This window comes from Haplochromis burtoni, unplaced genomic scaffold, assembly GCF_018398535.1.
Source record: "Haplochromis burtoni strain Fernald_Lab_line unplaced genomic scaffold, NCSU_Asbu1 Contig_439, whole genome shotgun sequence".
Lineage (NCBI taxonomy): Eukaryota > Metazoa > Chordata > Actinopteri > Cichliformes > Cichlidae > Haplochromis > Haplochromis burtoni.
Window position 1 is genome coordinate 114,025 of NW_024582800.1, and position 17,504 is coordinate 131,528.

The following is a 17,504-nucleotide window of genomic DNA, read 5'->3' on the forward strand; positions in this document are numbered from 1 at the left end:
TGCCATCTCTAGTTGTAATTAAAATAATTTTCAGTCTTCTCAGAGGTAGTTGATTCACCAAAATCTTATGTTGGTTATATTATACGAATAATGGATGCAAATAGGGAAACTAGAAAATGACAAACTGTTGGATTCAATGCATTTTGCAACCCCCTGATCAGACTCAAAAAAGAAAGTTTGTCGCTCACAGGAACACAATAAGAAAGTGGTAGAGTTGTGGAAAAAGGTTCTATAGGCTGCTACGAATGGCTCATGACAAGCAACCCTCCTCATCTTTTAAAGAATATGGCAATTTCGTTATTGCTTGGGCTTTCTGTGGCATCCATCCAAGTATATTAAAAGCTCAGTGAATGTCATTCAATCATTCTACAGCAATGGTAAATGTGCTGGTTAAGAAAATGTGAGTTTAAATATCACTGAGTGGCCGAGTCATTCACCTGATGAAGGTTAGGGTTAAGAAAGAGAATACTCAAAATGAGCAAAAGCTGCAGGTGACTATGGGGTACTACTGATGTTTGATTAATTAGTCACTCCACGACATTAAATGCGATCGTTGTATTTTGATGTGAACCTTTTAAAAGTCAGGATGAAGAGAGCTATAGCTACACACTTCTTTCTAAACCCTCACGAATAAAGGTGAGACTAGGTGGATTTCTTCGAGTGTTGACATACTGCGTGTGAACAACAAGCTTACGGCCTTCTGAGCAACACTTCCATTTAACAGCAGTTTTATTTAAAAATGCTTTTACAATGTGATGCCTCAAAATATGAGTATTCCTGCAAGACCCACTCTGAGAAATTTTAATGTGATCCTTATGCCATTGATTTATGAACTAGACTGAATAGCGTAGTCGGTTCAAGAGGGATTTGGCAGGTGGGGGAACTCTGAGTTTATGTATAGCACCATGGGGAGAATAATCACTTAAAATAAAACACATAGTTATTTGTATTCTGAGCTCCATTAGATTTTACTTCATCTGCAGGCTGTAATCAACGGACCTGTCCAGCCAGCTGAATTCAACATGATACAAGTAGATTATTCATAAGCTGTGTAGCTGATTTCCAACCACTACATAGTAGGTAGTATTTGGTGAGTGAATCTAATCAGCAACGTAATCTTTCATTTAAGTTGATCATTGCTACTCTGTTGCTACCCTGTATCTGTCCACCATAGTGAATTACTGCAAACTACACCACAGTGCTGCAAACTAACCACTTTAGCATGCACTAAACCGTACTAAACTACCCCCTTTATACAACCTTTGAATAACCTAAAAAATACCCCAACTTATTATACATTGCAAAATATGTAAGAAACTTCTGCAGCACATCATAGATCCAATATCTGATTAAAAATTAAATGAATTAGGATAGTTTCCATTTTATCAAATATTTCTTACTGAACATTCGTTACTTTTGAAAATATCTCTCATATTCCTTTCTTGTCCTGTCAAACATTTTTTCTCTCCCTGGGAAAAACAGCAACTGCACCTATTTGGCCACACACACAGTTTGTTTTTGCTGATGTTTGTGGAGCTGTTGTGTTTGAAACTACCTGCCACTTAAACAAAATTAGCACCATTTATGCTCGCTCCTTTCAGTAGCACTAGCTAGATGCTGAAGTTGAGTAACCAATGTAAGATGGACAAATCACAGGGATTCAGCAGTATTATGCATTAATCTATTACTATGTATTTCTATTTACTGACGGTGTTGGATTGCCGTTCTGGATTGTTATGGCCCACATTAACCCCTGAGCATAATTCCATAAAGTGAAGGAATTACAATTCCAATGGCAAGTGGAGTAAACTATATGAAATCATGGACCTGTCTTACAACGTGCACACAGTAAGGGTTGTTTGTTGACGTGTAACTTAGGGAAGATATTTTCTTGACACACATTGCTTGCCTTAATGCCATCTGAGAACCATTTAGACATCATAACATACTTAGACATTGTTACTGACCAGGTGCACCCATTCATCGACAGTCTGCACTTTTTCAAATGGATGCTTCCAGCAGGATAACAAGCCTTGTCACAAAGCACTCATCATCTCCAAATGGCTCCAGGAGCATGACAGTGATTTTAATTTACTTCACTTTCCTCGTGTACTTTCTTTAGATCCCAGCCCAATGGAGCACCTTTGAGATGTGGTGGCAAGGGTTTTTTTCCTTACAGTGTGAATGTGCTGGCAAATATCTGCAAGAACTGTGCGTGGAAACTATCACCGTTTTGAGCCCATGCCTGCACCAATTTTCTCTGTTTTGAAGTAGAAATGTCTTATGCAACTCTAGATAGGTGTATCTTTGAGTGTGGACTCCTCTGCCATTACATTTAATGTAAATTATGTAATGCATGACCACCTAAGACTTTTCTTGATTGTTTAAATTGCATGGTTAATTTAAACGTTTCCCCTGATTCAATTCATATCTGCCAGACTGCACTTGAGATGGTAGAAAACCATTGAAGCCTCTTGTCACATTTTCCAGAATGACTGCTTTCAAATTGGAAAAAATTAGATTGCCATCACTCAAGAGAAGGATCAAAGCATAATTGTACATTTCATGCTTTATCAGTGCCTGGCAGGCATTACTGGTTTTGAGATACAGGAATATACGAATATCACGATCTAATACCCTGAGAGGTGTAGGATTAAAGTGACTTGCGTTGAGATAATTCAAGGTGAAGATGCAGATATGAAAATTGTTCCCATTGTCCAAGTGCAGTGCATTACACTACCATGACGATGCCCAGAGGACAACAGATTCATCATAGTCCTGCACAAATTAGGTAACAAGTTTCCGATGATTTATTGACTTAATATCTGGACATGATTACAGCAAAGGAGCAGATTGGAGTCATGCATGGCTGGCTTTGGATTAGAGGCAAAAATGAGCGACATTGTGCTTATATTTTGTGTGTGTGCGTGTGTGCTCAGAGCACAGGATTGCAGCCTCTAACAGGGTGTTGGTATGCTAATACCGCAGCAGTGAGCTGTCCCTAAGGGTAAAATAATCTCTTATTCAAACTCTTTTTCAGCCATAGGTATTTTCTCGACTCAACAGATAAGGAAACAGGTCTGCCTGTGCTGCTTTGGGTGAGAACACCACTTCATGCGTGTCCATGTGTTTCCGTTTTTGGGGGATTTTTTTGCTTTATGAAGCTTGTTCGGCTGTCGTTTCATTTTTGACACTTTACATTTTGCAACAAGTAATAACTAGCGGGGTACCCTTATTAAAACAAAAGTTCAACAAACTACTACAGCAATGAGATGTTAGACTACAAAAACATGTCATTGCTGTTCGTTTCATGTTTTCTGTATTGTCATTTGCCTATTAGGCCATAAGATGCAGTGTTGCCTCCAGTGGCTTTTAGGGGTTACTTATTCCCTTGTTTCTGTTTCCTGCTAAGTGTCTTTTACTCCTTGTGTCTTTCTTAGCTTTGTAGTGGGGATAGTGGTTTCATGGTGGTTGGCTACCTGCCAGAGGAGATGGGTACTGCTACAAAGTGAAGAAGACAGGAAAATTCTGCATAATTCATAGCCAGAAGGAAAAACATATGCTGCCTTTTCTACCTTTAGCAATTGCCTCTGTTGATTGTGTTATTTTAATTTGACACCTTTTCAGGTGGATCCTGTGTGTGCTTACACATAGGTGAACACTGTTACTGGACAAAAAGCATGCCACACTTGCTTTTCATTTATAGATTTTAGCCATATGAAGTCTGCTCTTCTGCAGCCCAGTTATTGATAATCTGTATGTTTGTGTACCAGTTAGAACAGATGCTTTTTCTACTTCATGGTACAATCACATTAGGGAAAACAGTGGTTGGAGGCAGCACCACAACAAAAGAAATGCTTTTAACCATGTAATGAATTCGGAAGATGGGAACCAGGTCTGCAACCACTCACCAGTTGTCTTACTGGGTCATAAAGAGGGTGTTAAAACTGCAATTAGACAGAGTGAGTCTCCTTTCATTTTAGTAGTTTACGATTGAATGGGTCCAGTTAGCGATTACATACAATCTATTTGTAATAATACAGGAATTTAACTGTGATAAATCAAAGGGAAATCACAAATTGGTTGATGTCTACATATACAGGATTTCACATGTAACTATTTACATTAAGAGTCCAGCCAGTAGCTTATCTATCAATTACATACTAGTTATTTGAGAACTTTTGCGAAGTTGTCAGAGAGTGATTGCATTCATGCAGAGTTGGACATTATTTGGCAACAGGTTGCCTCCCACTAGGTGGTCACCTTGTAATTGAACGTACACGACACCCTCATCCTCTAGATGTCCTATTAGTCACCACAACTGCTTGCAGTTTTTCCTAGTCAAAGTTTTAAATGAATAGTAATTTTTAAAACTAAATCTAGTAAATCTGCTTCCTCAAATGGCTTTTCTGTTAGTATATTAAGCAAGCGTAGACCGTATTTGTTCCTTATCATTATTAAACATATAAAGAATTTAACTTTGTCTTTAGGATCAGCTCTTGCTGAATCCACCTGTTTTGATTAGGAATGCTATTTTATTCTGACTCTACCCACTGAAGCACAATAGTATGGTGTCTCAGATTAATTTTCTATGTTAACAATTAGTTTATTGTGAATTACTGTCACTTTAAAAGGCATTAATTATCTCAGTAATACAGTGCAGAATTTATTTTTATTGAAACGGAGGGCACTCATAGTTCTTCTTCTTTTTTCTATTGTTATTGTGATACCTGCATTTCAGACATAAAGGATTCAGTGCCCACAGTCACTGATGGAGTCATGGTGTGAGTGCTTATCTGTGCAGCTTGAATGGCGCAGTGTAAGTTGCCGCTTACTGACAGGGTTTATGGACCTGCCTGGCGTGATGAAGGAAAACTGCTCCTGCCAGATTTTGTGATAATTGCTGCTCTTTGGAAAACACTGTGAATATAATAATTAGCACGGTGACTCGGGACAAACAGAGAAATAAACTTATTGCAACAATGCGGTAAATGTAACCAGAATGGTGGGTTGAGTGTGGGAAAACAGAGAAAGGGATAAACAAGAGCCACGTTGAGTAAGCCACGTTGAGTATAAGTAGCCTTCAAGGTGCCTCCTAACCATCATTGCTGACACGCGCGCATAGAGTACATTTATTTGCACTGGCACGCACAACTGCACAGACACAAACACGAGTTGTCGCAGAGGTAGTGATCCAGTTGGTCATGTCTATTCATTTGGTAAAAAAAATCTGATTATTTTCAAGGATGTGTACACATCGATATAATCAGGAATGCTTAATTGGAAATATTTATGCAGAGCATTATTTAAATAATTCTCTGTTCATTATCATAAGTTCTCCCTCACTGCTTTTATTAAGGACAAGATTTAATTATTTTGCGATAAACTGTAATGTTCTCATGTGACATTTCATCAAGAAATGGATGTTTCATTAAACTAAAGGTCAGATACTACAAATACTTCGGCCAGATTGCTTCCCTGTGCCTTTATGCTTATGGTGATGCAGCATGGACTCGGGTGACTTTCTGAGTGGTCTTTATTTATTCATTTTGGCTAAATCAGGATTGTTTAACACTTGAAATAGGAGCGATCGGCTAACACATATCATATTTAAAGTTCAGCTGAAATTGCTTGTCATACAGTAATATGTCCCGGCTTTTTTTAAGAAAAAAAAAATCCAAATTCAATAGAGACAGAAAATAGTTTTTCTCTCTTTTATTTTAATGATTGCTCTTAATTTCTTATCTGCCTTAATATGGAAATTTGTGTACATACAGGCAGTCACCTCACATTAATTTAGGGCATATTTACATACATTTACATATTTACATTTACATATTTACAACACTGTTCTTTTGCAAGCAGTCACAGTGACTGATGTACTGTCGTTTGTCTTGCAACTTGGTTTGTTGAGTGAGCGGACAAACATTCACAGAGGAAAAGTGCTCTGCAAATGTCAGTTTGGGGGCTAGACAGCAAATTAACTGCTCTTGTGTGGCATATTAAACAGCGTGTAAACCTTCCTCCAAAATTTCACTTGTTTTGGATGCTTGTCGTGTCCTTACTCTTCAGTACTACTGCTAACAAAATACTCTCTGCCCACGGCTTTTAGGCTACAGTGCCAGTTTGTTTACGCTTCCTCCCATTCCCCTGCCTGTGCCTGAGCTCACCTTGTCAGCTGCTGTCAATCCACTGCCCCCACCAACACACCCCTCCAGCAACAGGAAGGAAATGTAGCATTGCTGATATTTGCAAAGACATTTTGTTGGTTATTTGGTTATTAAAAAGGCTGTTTTTAAACCTTCAAAATTGCAGTATTTTTGCAGAAAAAAGGGGATCTTTTGCTTTTAGTTTAGGTGTTAAAACACCCTATTGTATGAAGGTCATTCCGAACATGTTAAATGCCATGGCACACCAAAGAAAGATGCACAGTTCAAAGGAATACCTAATTATTGGTTGTTCAGAAAATGCCACGGAAAGGTTTATAGTAGGGAGCAGATGTTAGTTTGCCTGAGAAAAATGTGACCTATAAAAAGCTACTGTCCAGAAAGAATATTGCACCAAAAGTCACATGTTTTACTGCAGCTTATAAAGTCCTGAAGTGCCCTCGTAGTGTTATACTGTTCTTAACATAAAACTTATTAATTGGAATTGTGAGGGCTAAAAAAAACACAGAAATCCCATCTGGAATCTGTGTGTGCGCGCGCGTTTGTGTGTCTGTGTGTGGTTGATATCGGTAAATAATAGCTTGATAAATCAGCCTCGCTGAAGGGTTGTGTAAATCAGCAGAATAAGATTGAACTGGCCAGCGATAGATGTCGTACAAATGCTGATACTGAATGCAGCTTGGCTGTTTTACTTGTCTGTCAGGGCAGAGACATGTGCATGTTATTCACTACAAGCAAGCGGCAGTATTGCCAAAGCAGCAGCCACACTCTTTGGGACTGTACAAACTAGTAAATCAGCTGAATGTTGACAGATCTAAACCTTTATTGGCACAAATTCACCTTCATGTTGTCTTCTGTTCTCTGTCCTCTGCTGCTTCTTTCCCTGCAGTTCTCTTTGGTCAGTTTGTGGTATTCCAGACTTTGACCAGCGATGTGGTTGAGATCTATGATGGTTCTTCAACAGATTCAGCCCTTCTCTCTTCCATATATGGATCACACTCAGGTAAGAGCATAACTCTCTGACTTTGAAGCCTAGTTTCTCTTCGCTCATAAGCATGGCTAGGGCCTTGAAAGGTCGAGTGCAGCATTTAGAATTGCAGGCAGTACATCACATGCAACTCAATTCTAATCAAATTACTATTTTTCCTAAACAAATTGAATGTCTGTTATCTGAGCCACTTCAAGCTGCTGGGGATAAAGATTGTTTCCCTTCATATATTCTCATATTGATGTTATATAATTACATTATGATTGTAATTGAATAAACTCCTGAGATCCCAATTAAAATAACAAAAGCAAACCAGCTGTTGTAAATTGTTGTCACATTCTACCTGGTTAGACTGTCAAAAATGTTGAAACAAAGAAAAGCACTGAATCCTTTGTGTTGTGCCGTACCACTTAAGAACATGCTTTTGATTTCAATTTAAATCACACCGATAATGTCTTGATTATGTTTTTCTTTTTACTTTGTTGTGTAGGTGAGACCCTACCTTTGAGTTCAGGAAACAAGATCATGCTAAAGTTTGCCACAAATGGAACAGAAACAGCCAAAGGATTTCATTTTGTTTACCAAGGTAACGTTACATTTTCTGCTATAGTTCCAGAGTTTCATCCGCTGAATTATTTGCTACATTGACTGCATTTGTTTGCTTTCGGGGGAAGGTGAAGGTACTTTAGCCCAGCGCTCATCAAACAGAGGGCTGTTCAGCAGAGTGCCACTGGATGCGGCTGGGCATGTCTGAACAAAGCAAAATGATGTGGAGTCAAATAGCCTATCCTGGCAAAGCAGATGAGAGTGACTAATGACGCGCGAGGAGATTCACAAGGGCTTTACTGTTGCATTCTACCTCCTTTGTCTTTCCTTGTCTCCTTTTCCCTGTTGTATTTCTGCCTAACAAACCCACCCAACGCTCTTTGTCTTTCTTCCTCTAATGCTCGCTTCCTCCCCCTTTATCCTTAGCTGTCCCTCGGACAAGCGCCACTCAGTGTAGCTCAGTCCCTGAGCCCCGCTTTGGGAAGCGGATAGGGAATGACTTTGGCATCGGTATGGCAGTACTGTTTGAATGCAGTCCAGGCTACACGCTGCACGGCTCCAATGCCATCAGGTGCGAGGCTGTGCCCAATGCCCTGGCCCAGTGGAACGGCACTGTGCCCACATGTGTTGGTAAGCGTCATCATCCTCCAATCCTTGCCGCATGCCCTGCATGCATGCAAACACACACAAACGCACAAACACCAATCCAAAAAGTGGCTCAGGTGCATAAAAGCAGTTGGTGTCTGTTTTTTTGTTGGGGTTTTTTCCTGTCATTAGTTTTCCTAATGTCCATCACCCATTGCAAAGCAGCTAATCTCAGGCTCTGGTAGATTAGACCAGCAGAGAGAAGCAACAGCAAACAGAACAAGCTTCACCCAAGGGTTTTAGGTTCCTGTGTTTTTCCAGATAAGTGGAAAAAATAAATATCAGTGTAAAGTAAATACATCCAACAACAACAGATCTTTCAAGAACTTTAATCTCTATATGCCCTCAGTATAATGTAGTTCAGTATAACGGCTCTGCTATAAAAGGTATTTTTTAACACATTAGCACTCCATATGCAAATAAATCTGGACAGAATATTCAAACACCATCATTCTGTCCCGCAATGCCAAAATTGTAATGCTATCTATAATACATATGATGGGACCAGGCATATGTACAATATAATACGTTGTAGCTTTTGACAAGAATCATTATTAATGCACTCTTGATATAAATATAGTGCTTTGCAAGGTTAATGCCATTATAATGGATATGTTATAGAGCTGCCACGATTAGTCGACTAGTCACGATTACGTCGACTATCAAAATCGTCGACGACTGATTTAATAGTCGACGCGTCGTTTGAAGCTTTGTAAGATCACAAAAGCCGCAGGAATAAGTAGTAGGATTTAAGAGTGTAATAACGGACTGAAACAGAAGATGGCAGCACTGCATGTACAAGGATGCCAGCTGCTGTTAGATAACTTAAAAATGTTATTGTTTGTTTTTGTTTTTTACCATTTTATTTGTTCCTGAGTAAATTGGTTTGGCTGAGATTAAAGTTATACTGTCAAAATAATCGTTTGTGGCAGCTAGGGATGGGTATTGATAAGATTTTCACGATTCCGATTCCATTTTCGATTCTGTTTAACCATTCGATTCTTTATCGATTCTCTTATCGATTCTTTTTTTTTAAAAAGGAGAACACTAAGGTCGAATAGCTTAGAACTTTGTTTTACATCTTCTCTTTGAACAAGATAGAAATTTAGGAGTACCATGGCCTTAAAAACCCAACAGTGAGATCTTAAGGGATCTTTAAGAGATCCAGCCTATGGCTCTTCAATGGGGTGTCACAGGGTCCCCGGGGAAAAAAAATTGTAAATGTAAAATAATAAAATAAATATTCTTCTGTAACAATAACAAAGTTTAACATAAATTATTCTGTAGCAATTACACAAGAATATCCAGTAATGTCCCTGCCTACAATTAAACACATTCACTTACCGAAAATCGGGGGCATCTGCTGTGGCAAATGGGTGCAAGGCTTTTACCACAAACTTAGTCACTGCTCGGTGACATTCGTCTATCCTGGCCTGAAAGGAGACGCTACCGGTAGACTGCAGCGACAACTGCCGGCGAGCGCCAGCCAGACTCTGTCTGTCTCTCTCATCATGGTCACCTAAATGCACAGTAATGGCAGGTTTTGTAATAAGGCAGATCGCGCTAACATAATATGCACTGTTAGTTGATTATTTACCTGCCGCATTAACGGGAGAGGACGTACAAACGTTACCGCTGCTGCTGGGTTGAGATTCACGACTCCGGTGCGGAATTAAAAACACAACATTCATTTAAGGTTATCGTGTGTTTTGTGAGCAAATGCTTTTGCATATTCGTAGTGTTTCCTCCCTTAAATGAAATATCTACTTTGCAAGTATTGCAAGTTGCCCTGTTGTCATCCGTTCTCATAAAGTATAACCAAACTTTTGAGCATTTGAGCCGCTTAGGCGCCGTGTTTCCTGCCAGGTAAATGACGCTCCGCAACGTGGTGATGTCATTCGGGGCGACTGGAATCGATAAGGGAAACGTTTGCAAAAATTCTCAACAAGAACCGGGTTTCGATACCCATCCCTAGTGGCAGCCCTAATATGTTATATGCTTCAAATTGCAGTATCAAAATGATGTGACAATGTGAAAGTGACAGATCTGCGGTGAATAGTCGCCTGAATCTGCGGCTCACCCTCATTTTCTACACCTTATAAAGAATTTCTAGTCACTGTTTAGCTGACCGACCCACAGTTGTACCACTTTGGTTCTCTCTGACAGCTTATGTTTTCTTAAATTGCAACAGGGAAAGGTCACAATGAAAAAAGCTCTAGTAAACCCACTCTATAGCCTTCCACTACTCGCTACCAAACTTGAGTGTTGAGTGTTGAGTTGTAGTGTTGTAGCGTAACAACAATATCTAGTTTGTAAAGTTGTTTTAAAAGACAGCAACTCTTGTTTCATATAAAAGATTTAAAGTTCAAAACCAGTGACAAACAGGGACAGAGAAATTCATAAATTTTTGAAAACCAGAAACTATAATTAACTAGCCATGATCCAACAGCCCTATTATTACAACAGCTCTTGGCGGCCTATGCAAGGTGGATGCGAACCATCTGCTGAAGGGACAGACATTTCTCCCTACATGGATGTTTGGCTAGCATGCACAAAACCATTTTACATGTAAATATACCTGCATGAATATGCATAGTCCATATTTGTGTACAGGATGATTTAGGTATGCTGTCAGCAAACACTGCTACCCATACCTGAAAGCGTGCAAAAGGACATGCAGTCAGTCTCACAAAGACACCCACATATCTGTCTTGGGGAGATCAAGGACTAAAGATGAAATGAGGTAAAATCTATTGAAGTCAGGCCTTGTGCCAGCCAGTAAATAGTACCAGCCGGTAAGTGCGAGAGATTTCCAGCCAGGGTTCATCCAAGTCCAGTGCCAAGTGGTAAGGGAATAGCAGTGGCACGCGCAGTTCCATTTTAAACATAGTGATTTTTATCTGGAGATTGAATCTGGCTGCAGCATCTCCCCCAGCGGCAGTGTACTCGTCCAGAATAATGGATATAGTTTCATGGAAGCCTAAAAAAACCCGCACCATGCTCAATTACTCAAGCCCTCTTTATGTGATATGACGGCATCAGACACCGCTCTCTAGAAAGGTGTCCATGTTTCAGATGATATATTTTAATTTCCTCGTCCAGATGTGATTGACCTCGCTCGTCGTGCGGCTGTTGTATTTCTTTTGATTTTACACGTACAAAGCTGCTGAATGAGGGTTTTGCTGGTGAGTCTCTACAACGTCCTGTTGTGATTTAATTAGCCCCGCCTGAATGGATGCATAATGTTGGGGCAGACTTTGTTGAATTTTTATGTTGAGTAGTTGACTTGAATAAATAGATGTTTTTGTTTATCGCGCTGCAAGTTTAACTTGCAGCAGTAGACAGAGCTTCAAAAAAGATGCTAACCCTAACCCTTATGTCAGATCTTTTTCAGCTGTGTGTAGACTCCTATGTCCCCATTAGATTGTGCAAATGACCGACTGCCTATTACAGGTTGAAGTAGAAATGATAATGAAGTTAAACAGATGAGCATATTTGTCCACTGGCTTGTTTCCTGCACGAGTGACAGAATTGCAGCTTAGTCTCAAACACATACTTAATCACTTCTGACTGTAGAAAATCCTCATATTGCATAAGCTCACAGATTGCCATGATTCATGCTCGGTATGCCCACGCTATGGAATTCACTGTTGGCTTTTTCGAAGGTGTCAACAAGTAAACAGTGTCGTGCAGAGTTTGTTTTTAAACAGTGGATTCTTGTTTTGCAATAGCCTCCCAAGACCAATTAAAGTGTCTCAGTCTGGGAGTGTGAAGCAAAGCCAGGCCAGAGTGCATCTCTGGAGCAAAATGAGCTGCTCTTGAGGTTTCGCTACATTTAAAAGTTTACTTAACTTTCCACAATGAAATCGGAAATTACTGCCAGTTTATCTAATGGTGTGTTTCTATTACTTTAACGCTTTTGTCTTTTTTATTAATTTATAACTTTTACTCTTTTGGCCAAAAACACATCTGTGAGAATCGGAGAACAAATATTTTCTCCAGTCCTTTCTATCAGATTTAGCTATGGGAGGTGTGGTGAAAGACTGAGGATAGTAGTGTGGTAGATGAAGGTTGACTGTCAAATTGAGCATTTATTCCATGAAAAGAACAAGTAACAGGCAGTCCAGAAATGGTAAACAAAATCCACAAGGCACAAGAAAGCACAGGGGAAAACAATAGGGACAGGACGGCTGGTAGGACGATTTGACAAAGGGCCAGGGGAGACAGGGACAATGAAAGCACAAAGTAATGAAGAAAGAGGAAACGGGAGGGGAACACAGCTGAAACTAATCTCAGAAAACCAGACAGGGCAAGTATATAAATACCAACCACAGTAGCCATGTGTTACCAAAATAAAACAGGAAGTAGCCAAACACTGGGACTTGGCACAAAAAGGCAGAACACAAGAGAATAATATATAGAACTATGGAGCAAGAAGACAGCAAGGAAAAAAAAGATACATGAATATAAACCCAAAGAAAACCAAGAATCAAAGATTTACATAAGGAAAACTAAAAAGCCCCCCAAAAAAACAAAATCACTGGGTAAAAGCCCCAGGACCGACCCAGGACCATAACAAATTATATGGATTAGCAGCTTTGCAGCTTGACTAATATATTTAGCAAGCAGAGGTATCACTCAGTGTGACTATTGTATGCAGCATTAACGTGTCACATCAAGATGGATGAAAAATAGAGAATTCTGAAACTTGACAAAAGGTTGTTTCAACTGTGAAATGTATGCAACATTTAATGAAATGAATGTGTAATTTGTAAAAGTGCAAGAACCATTTAAGAATATGTTAAGCTATTATGTCACAGACATTACGTGATTAAAACATTTCCAATTATAAGCTCCTGTCACTTTCCTGCATATCAAACTGTGCAGTTTTATAGTGTAATATAATATATGGTCCCAACCTTTGTCTACCTACGCTAAGTCTAAAGCTTTCAGTCCTTTATTGCAGTCATATTTTCCAATCTCGCTTGACCAGTTGCATTTTCTCACAGGACCGAAATGAGTTGTGAAATTAGGCTTGTTCTCAAGGCGATGCTCTTCTTCTTGATGAATAACGAAGAAGAAGAAAAACAACCCACCGGAACACAACAAAGCTGACTGTACTTTGTTCATAAACTGGTTTCAATTTCTCTCAGGTGTTTGGCTCATCACTGAAGGGTTGGTAATAATAAAGTTGTTGAGAAGAAATTATTTTCTGTGCAGTATAGGCAGCATGAAACAATCTCTGCTTAGTTATCGCACAGCTCTTCAAACCTTCAAGGAGCTTTTGAGTGGTGCCAACAGGATATGACATTCTCACGGTGTTGCTATGGATGTTATGGGCATTGACCTTTATTTTTTTCATTTTTAGACAAAACAATTGCACAAACTCGTATCCTACTTTCGTGCATGTATAGGAGATGACTGATTTCCATACCAAGTAGTCTGCACATGATGTGCTTTAGCAGAAGAAGCTATACCTGTGGTAGCGAGTATATACAGTAAGTGTGATGACTCCGCTCTGTGACTGCTGAGAGATGCAGTACAGAATTCATTGTCTCTAATGTGTCACTCAGTATAAAAAGCAACAAAGCAGTCACTTTGGCACCGTTCTCCAAGTGTCTTTCAGATGGTAGATATCACCTGTAAAATGCTGATAACTTTGAACTTGTGACTGTACTTTCTTGATAGCTAAAGTGATATATTTTTTCTCTTTCTCCATCAGCCACTTTAGTGTTTATTGCAAAGGGAGACTATTGTTTTTTTCCCCTTGTTTTCCATGTCTCCTCTTGTCACTTTCATTGTATCTGCCATCGGCTGATGGATATCAAAAATAGTGATTATCATTGACCTGCATGGGGGTAAACCCTTGTCCTTGACAAAAAGTATCAGTCTCTTCTTTGTGAGAACACTTTGAACTACTCTGCTGGATGTCCTCTTAGACTGACAGCTATGTTTATGGTCCCATGCTGAAGAGAAACACACAAATGGTTGGTAACCTTCAACATCAGAGGACTGATAAATAAATTACTTTGTTGGTTGTATTAAACAAAACAGAAGGTCTGTGATTCTTTTCACTTACCATTTTCTTCATATCTTTAGTCAGCTGGTTTGAATATACTGCTTAATTTTTAGACAAGGTATCCGACAGTAATGTTGAAATATATGTCGTGACTTAAGTTGACTCATACTTTGCTACTGGTGACAGCAGAACAATCGTTCCCAGGAGAGAAAACATAGAAATATACAGGGATAAAATATAAACCACTTTACACTTCTCCCTGATGATAAGGTGTCATAACACTTTATCACAACAGCACAATATCCTACAGGTTATTGCAGGTTTCTGTATTAGTCAGCAGAACTTTATTTCAATAGAAAGGGACTGCTTCTCATTGTAAGCCAGAATTACTGCATAGAATAGTCCCGGTTGAATACTGGGGCCACTGGCACTCGTCTCGAAACGGTACTTGGACATATCGTCACGATTTGGTGGTGGTTGTTGTTTGCGTTATAATAAGCTTTATCGCACTCCTTGACAATTTCAGCACATCATACTCAGAGCGTCAATTCATCTGAGAGCTCAGAGGGTTGATAAATAAATGACTGGAGGCATTGGCAGCAACAGGGCATGCTCAGAATAGCATTCACAATTGAAAGATTTGATTTGTATGGCCTGTGAGAGATTAAATTACACATCAGGGTTAAACTGTTTACTTCTGTGTATCGCATGAGATAAGTGTATGGCTCCATGCTGCGGTCCACTGAGTTTGATGATTAGCATGTCGTGTGTATAAGAATGGCATAAAATAGAGTAGATTTACATTATCATGGCTCACTATGCTACGGGTGCCTCATCTTTCCTTTGTATCAATAGAATTTCATCAGCTGAAGGGATTTTTCCATTTGCTCATTTAACATCCATCTATTAATGATCAGTTAGGAGTTTTAAAAGTGTGAGAGCTGGATATTTTTGCTGCTGTGACCCATATTGGTCCACTTTTGATTTTTAGGTGCATACGTGACTTCAGTTAGCCCGAACTCAGTTTTTGCATATGCTTTCCTTTTTTCTAGTTCCCTGTGGTGGAGTCTTAACTGAACGCAAGGGTACTATCCTCTCTCCCGGATATCCAGATCCATATGCCAACTATTTGAACTGTGCCTGGAAAATCTCTGTTCCTGAGGGAGCCGGCATCCAGGTGAGAAGACAGATGCAGATCTTAGCAGAGTCTTGTTTGATGAAAGATTAAGAGATTTTTTTTTGAGGGGTGGATTTATTACTGATACATACAAGTTAGCCATTTCCCAACTCGTGCTTTTTTCCTTTTTTTTTCCTTTGGAAATTTGTTAAGGTTTCATACTTATTAAACTTTTTGTATTACGTTATGTTTCCCTTTCAGATTCAGGTCGTGACCTTTGCCACAGAACACAACTGGGATTCGCTGGATTTTTTTGATGGCGTTGATGGTAATGCCCCAAGACTTGGTAGCTACTCAGGTAAATGTTATACATCTAAATTTTAGTTGTCAGCTCCCACTTGATTTTCAATCAGGTGTCACAAGATCCCAGCAAGAGACAGATGCGGTGATCGAGCTGATGACATTTGAGAATGCTGTCAAAAAAACGATAAAAAAGGAGAAAAAAAGAACCGCTTGCTCTGTCACAGTGTCCTGGCCTTTGCAGTTGAGAGCTTTAAAATGTAACCCCTGTTTCATTTTACATTCGTAGTGTTGCCTTCGGGTTTACATTATTAGAAACGGTGTGTTTGTCACTCAGTAACCTATAAGAAACAGGTCATCACGTCACTTCAGATGCTCAATTCTGGAATACGAGCGGCTGGTTTAACATAATGACTTCAGCCTTGATACGGAGATCTCCTTTAGGAAAAAGACACTCTCTGAAAAGTGAAACAGCCCCACAGTGCAGAACTAACTGCAGTGTGAAAAGGGTCAGGCGTTTTAAATGGCTAGCAATCATGTTTAGGTTTGGCTAAATTGATAAAGATGATTATAATCACAAGCCAAAGTCTCACCGCAAATTCCCAAAGACATGGGGAACAGAGAAAATGTTCCCTGAGCTCAGCGTAGCTGCACATACAGATTATTTTGCAGTGAATTTGAATTGTAGACCATTCCTCTTCCTCGATGTGATTTTATGCATCTGACTTCTGTGACTAAAGAGCTAGAGGAGATGTACTGAGCATGATTTTCTTAAACTGTGTAACAGAAAGCAGTGCAGAGTTAAATACTTTGCACACGTTCACATGCTTTTGGTAGTCTTAAATCCAGAAAGTGAAGTACACAGGCTCTTTTGTATATTTTATGATTCAGGTACAACAATTCCCCAACTGCTGAACAGCACCTCCAACAACCTGTACCTGACCTTCCAGTCTGACATCAGTGTATCTGCCGCCGGCTTCCACTTGGAGTACACAGGTATGAGGAGAGACGGCTCGTCTGCCTGCCTGTCACTTTGTCTGTTGTCTTTCTGCGTCCATCTGCCACTGACTTCCAGCTGCTGCACAAGGGTATAAGGAATAAGAGGGACAGCTGGTGTGGATGGCACAGTTGGAGCTATAAAAAATGGTGTGAAATGGAGAGTAAGTGAGTGGGCAAAGCTTTTTCTTCCTCATTATCTTTTCTAATTTTCAGGCTTTGTATCCGCTTTTCTGGTATGGTAGTTTGGTATTCCCGAGTGGCTTCTTTTTTAAATTCCCCCCATAGCTTCAACTTACTGGACCCACATCCTTTTTTTTTCATTCATTTAAGGACTAAGTTTCCTTATCTCTCAGTGGACTGTTCACTTCCAGGCATATTTGCTAAAGAGCATGCTAAACATTTACTGTGCATCAGAATTGAAGGAGTATAGCGTGCCCCAATGGAGTGCCTGATTTACTCCCATTTAAAAATTGCACGTCTCAAAGAAAAAGCTCTGTCCTTGATCCATGCAGCTTTTCTTTAATTCACTTACACTGCAGGCACCGTTCTTTGTCTCTTCTAATGTCCTTTTCTCTTAGTTAAATTTTAAGCTGGCGTGTATTCTCTTGTTTGCTCTTCACGTTTGTCTTCCTGCTGGTTTTTTACTAACCACTCATTGGCTGATACGAGACTGTGGGCAGACCCACTCATTGTCTGTGATGCACATTTGTGGCAGTGTGGAAA

At 39.6% G+C, this 17,504-nt stretch overlaps 1 protein-coding gene across 3 annotated transcripts in view; it reads left to right on the plus strand.

Annotated features, from left to right (window-relative positions):
• The window catches only part of LOC102309299 (CUB and sushi domain-containing protein 3), a 159,952-nt gene that overhangs the window by 62,285 nt on the left and 80,163 nt on the right, over positions 1-17,504 (plus strand). For all 3 annotated transcript variants that reach the window (XR_006052877.1, XM_042213393.1, XM_042213394.1), the window contains 6 exons: positions 7,057-7,170; positions 7,646-7,741; positions 8,128-8,331; positions 15,418-15,542; positions 15,744-15,840; positions 16,674-16,778. Coding sequence is in view for 2 of the 3 variants with exons in the window: in XM_042213393.1 (XP_042069327.1) it covers positions 7,057-7,170; positions 7,646-7,741; positions 8,128-8,331; positions 15,418-15,542; positions 15,744-15,840; positions 16,674-16,778 (741 nt within the window). In the remaining variant the exon portion in view is untranslated. The remainder of the gene's footprint in view (positions 1-7,056; positions 7,171-7,645; positions 7,742-8,127; positions 8,332-15,417; positions 15,543-15,743; positions 15,841-16,673; positions 16,779-17,504) is intronic.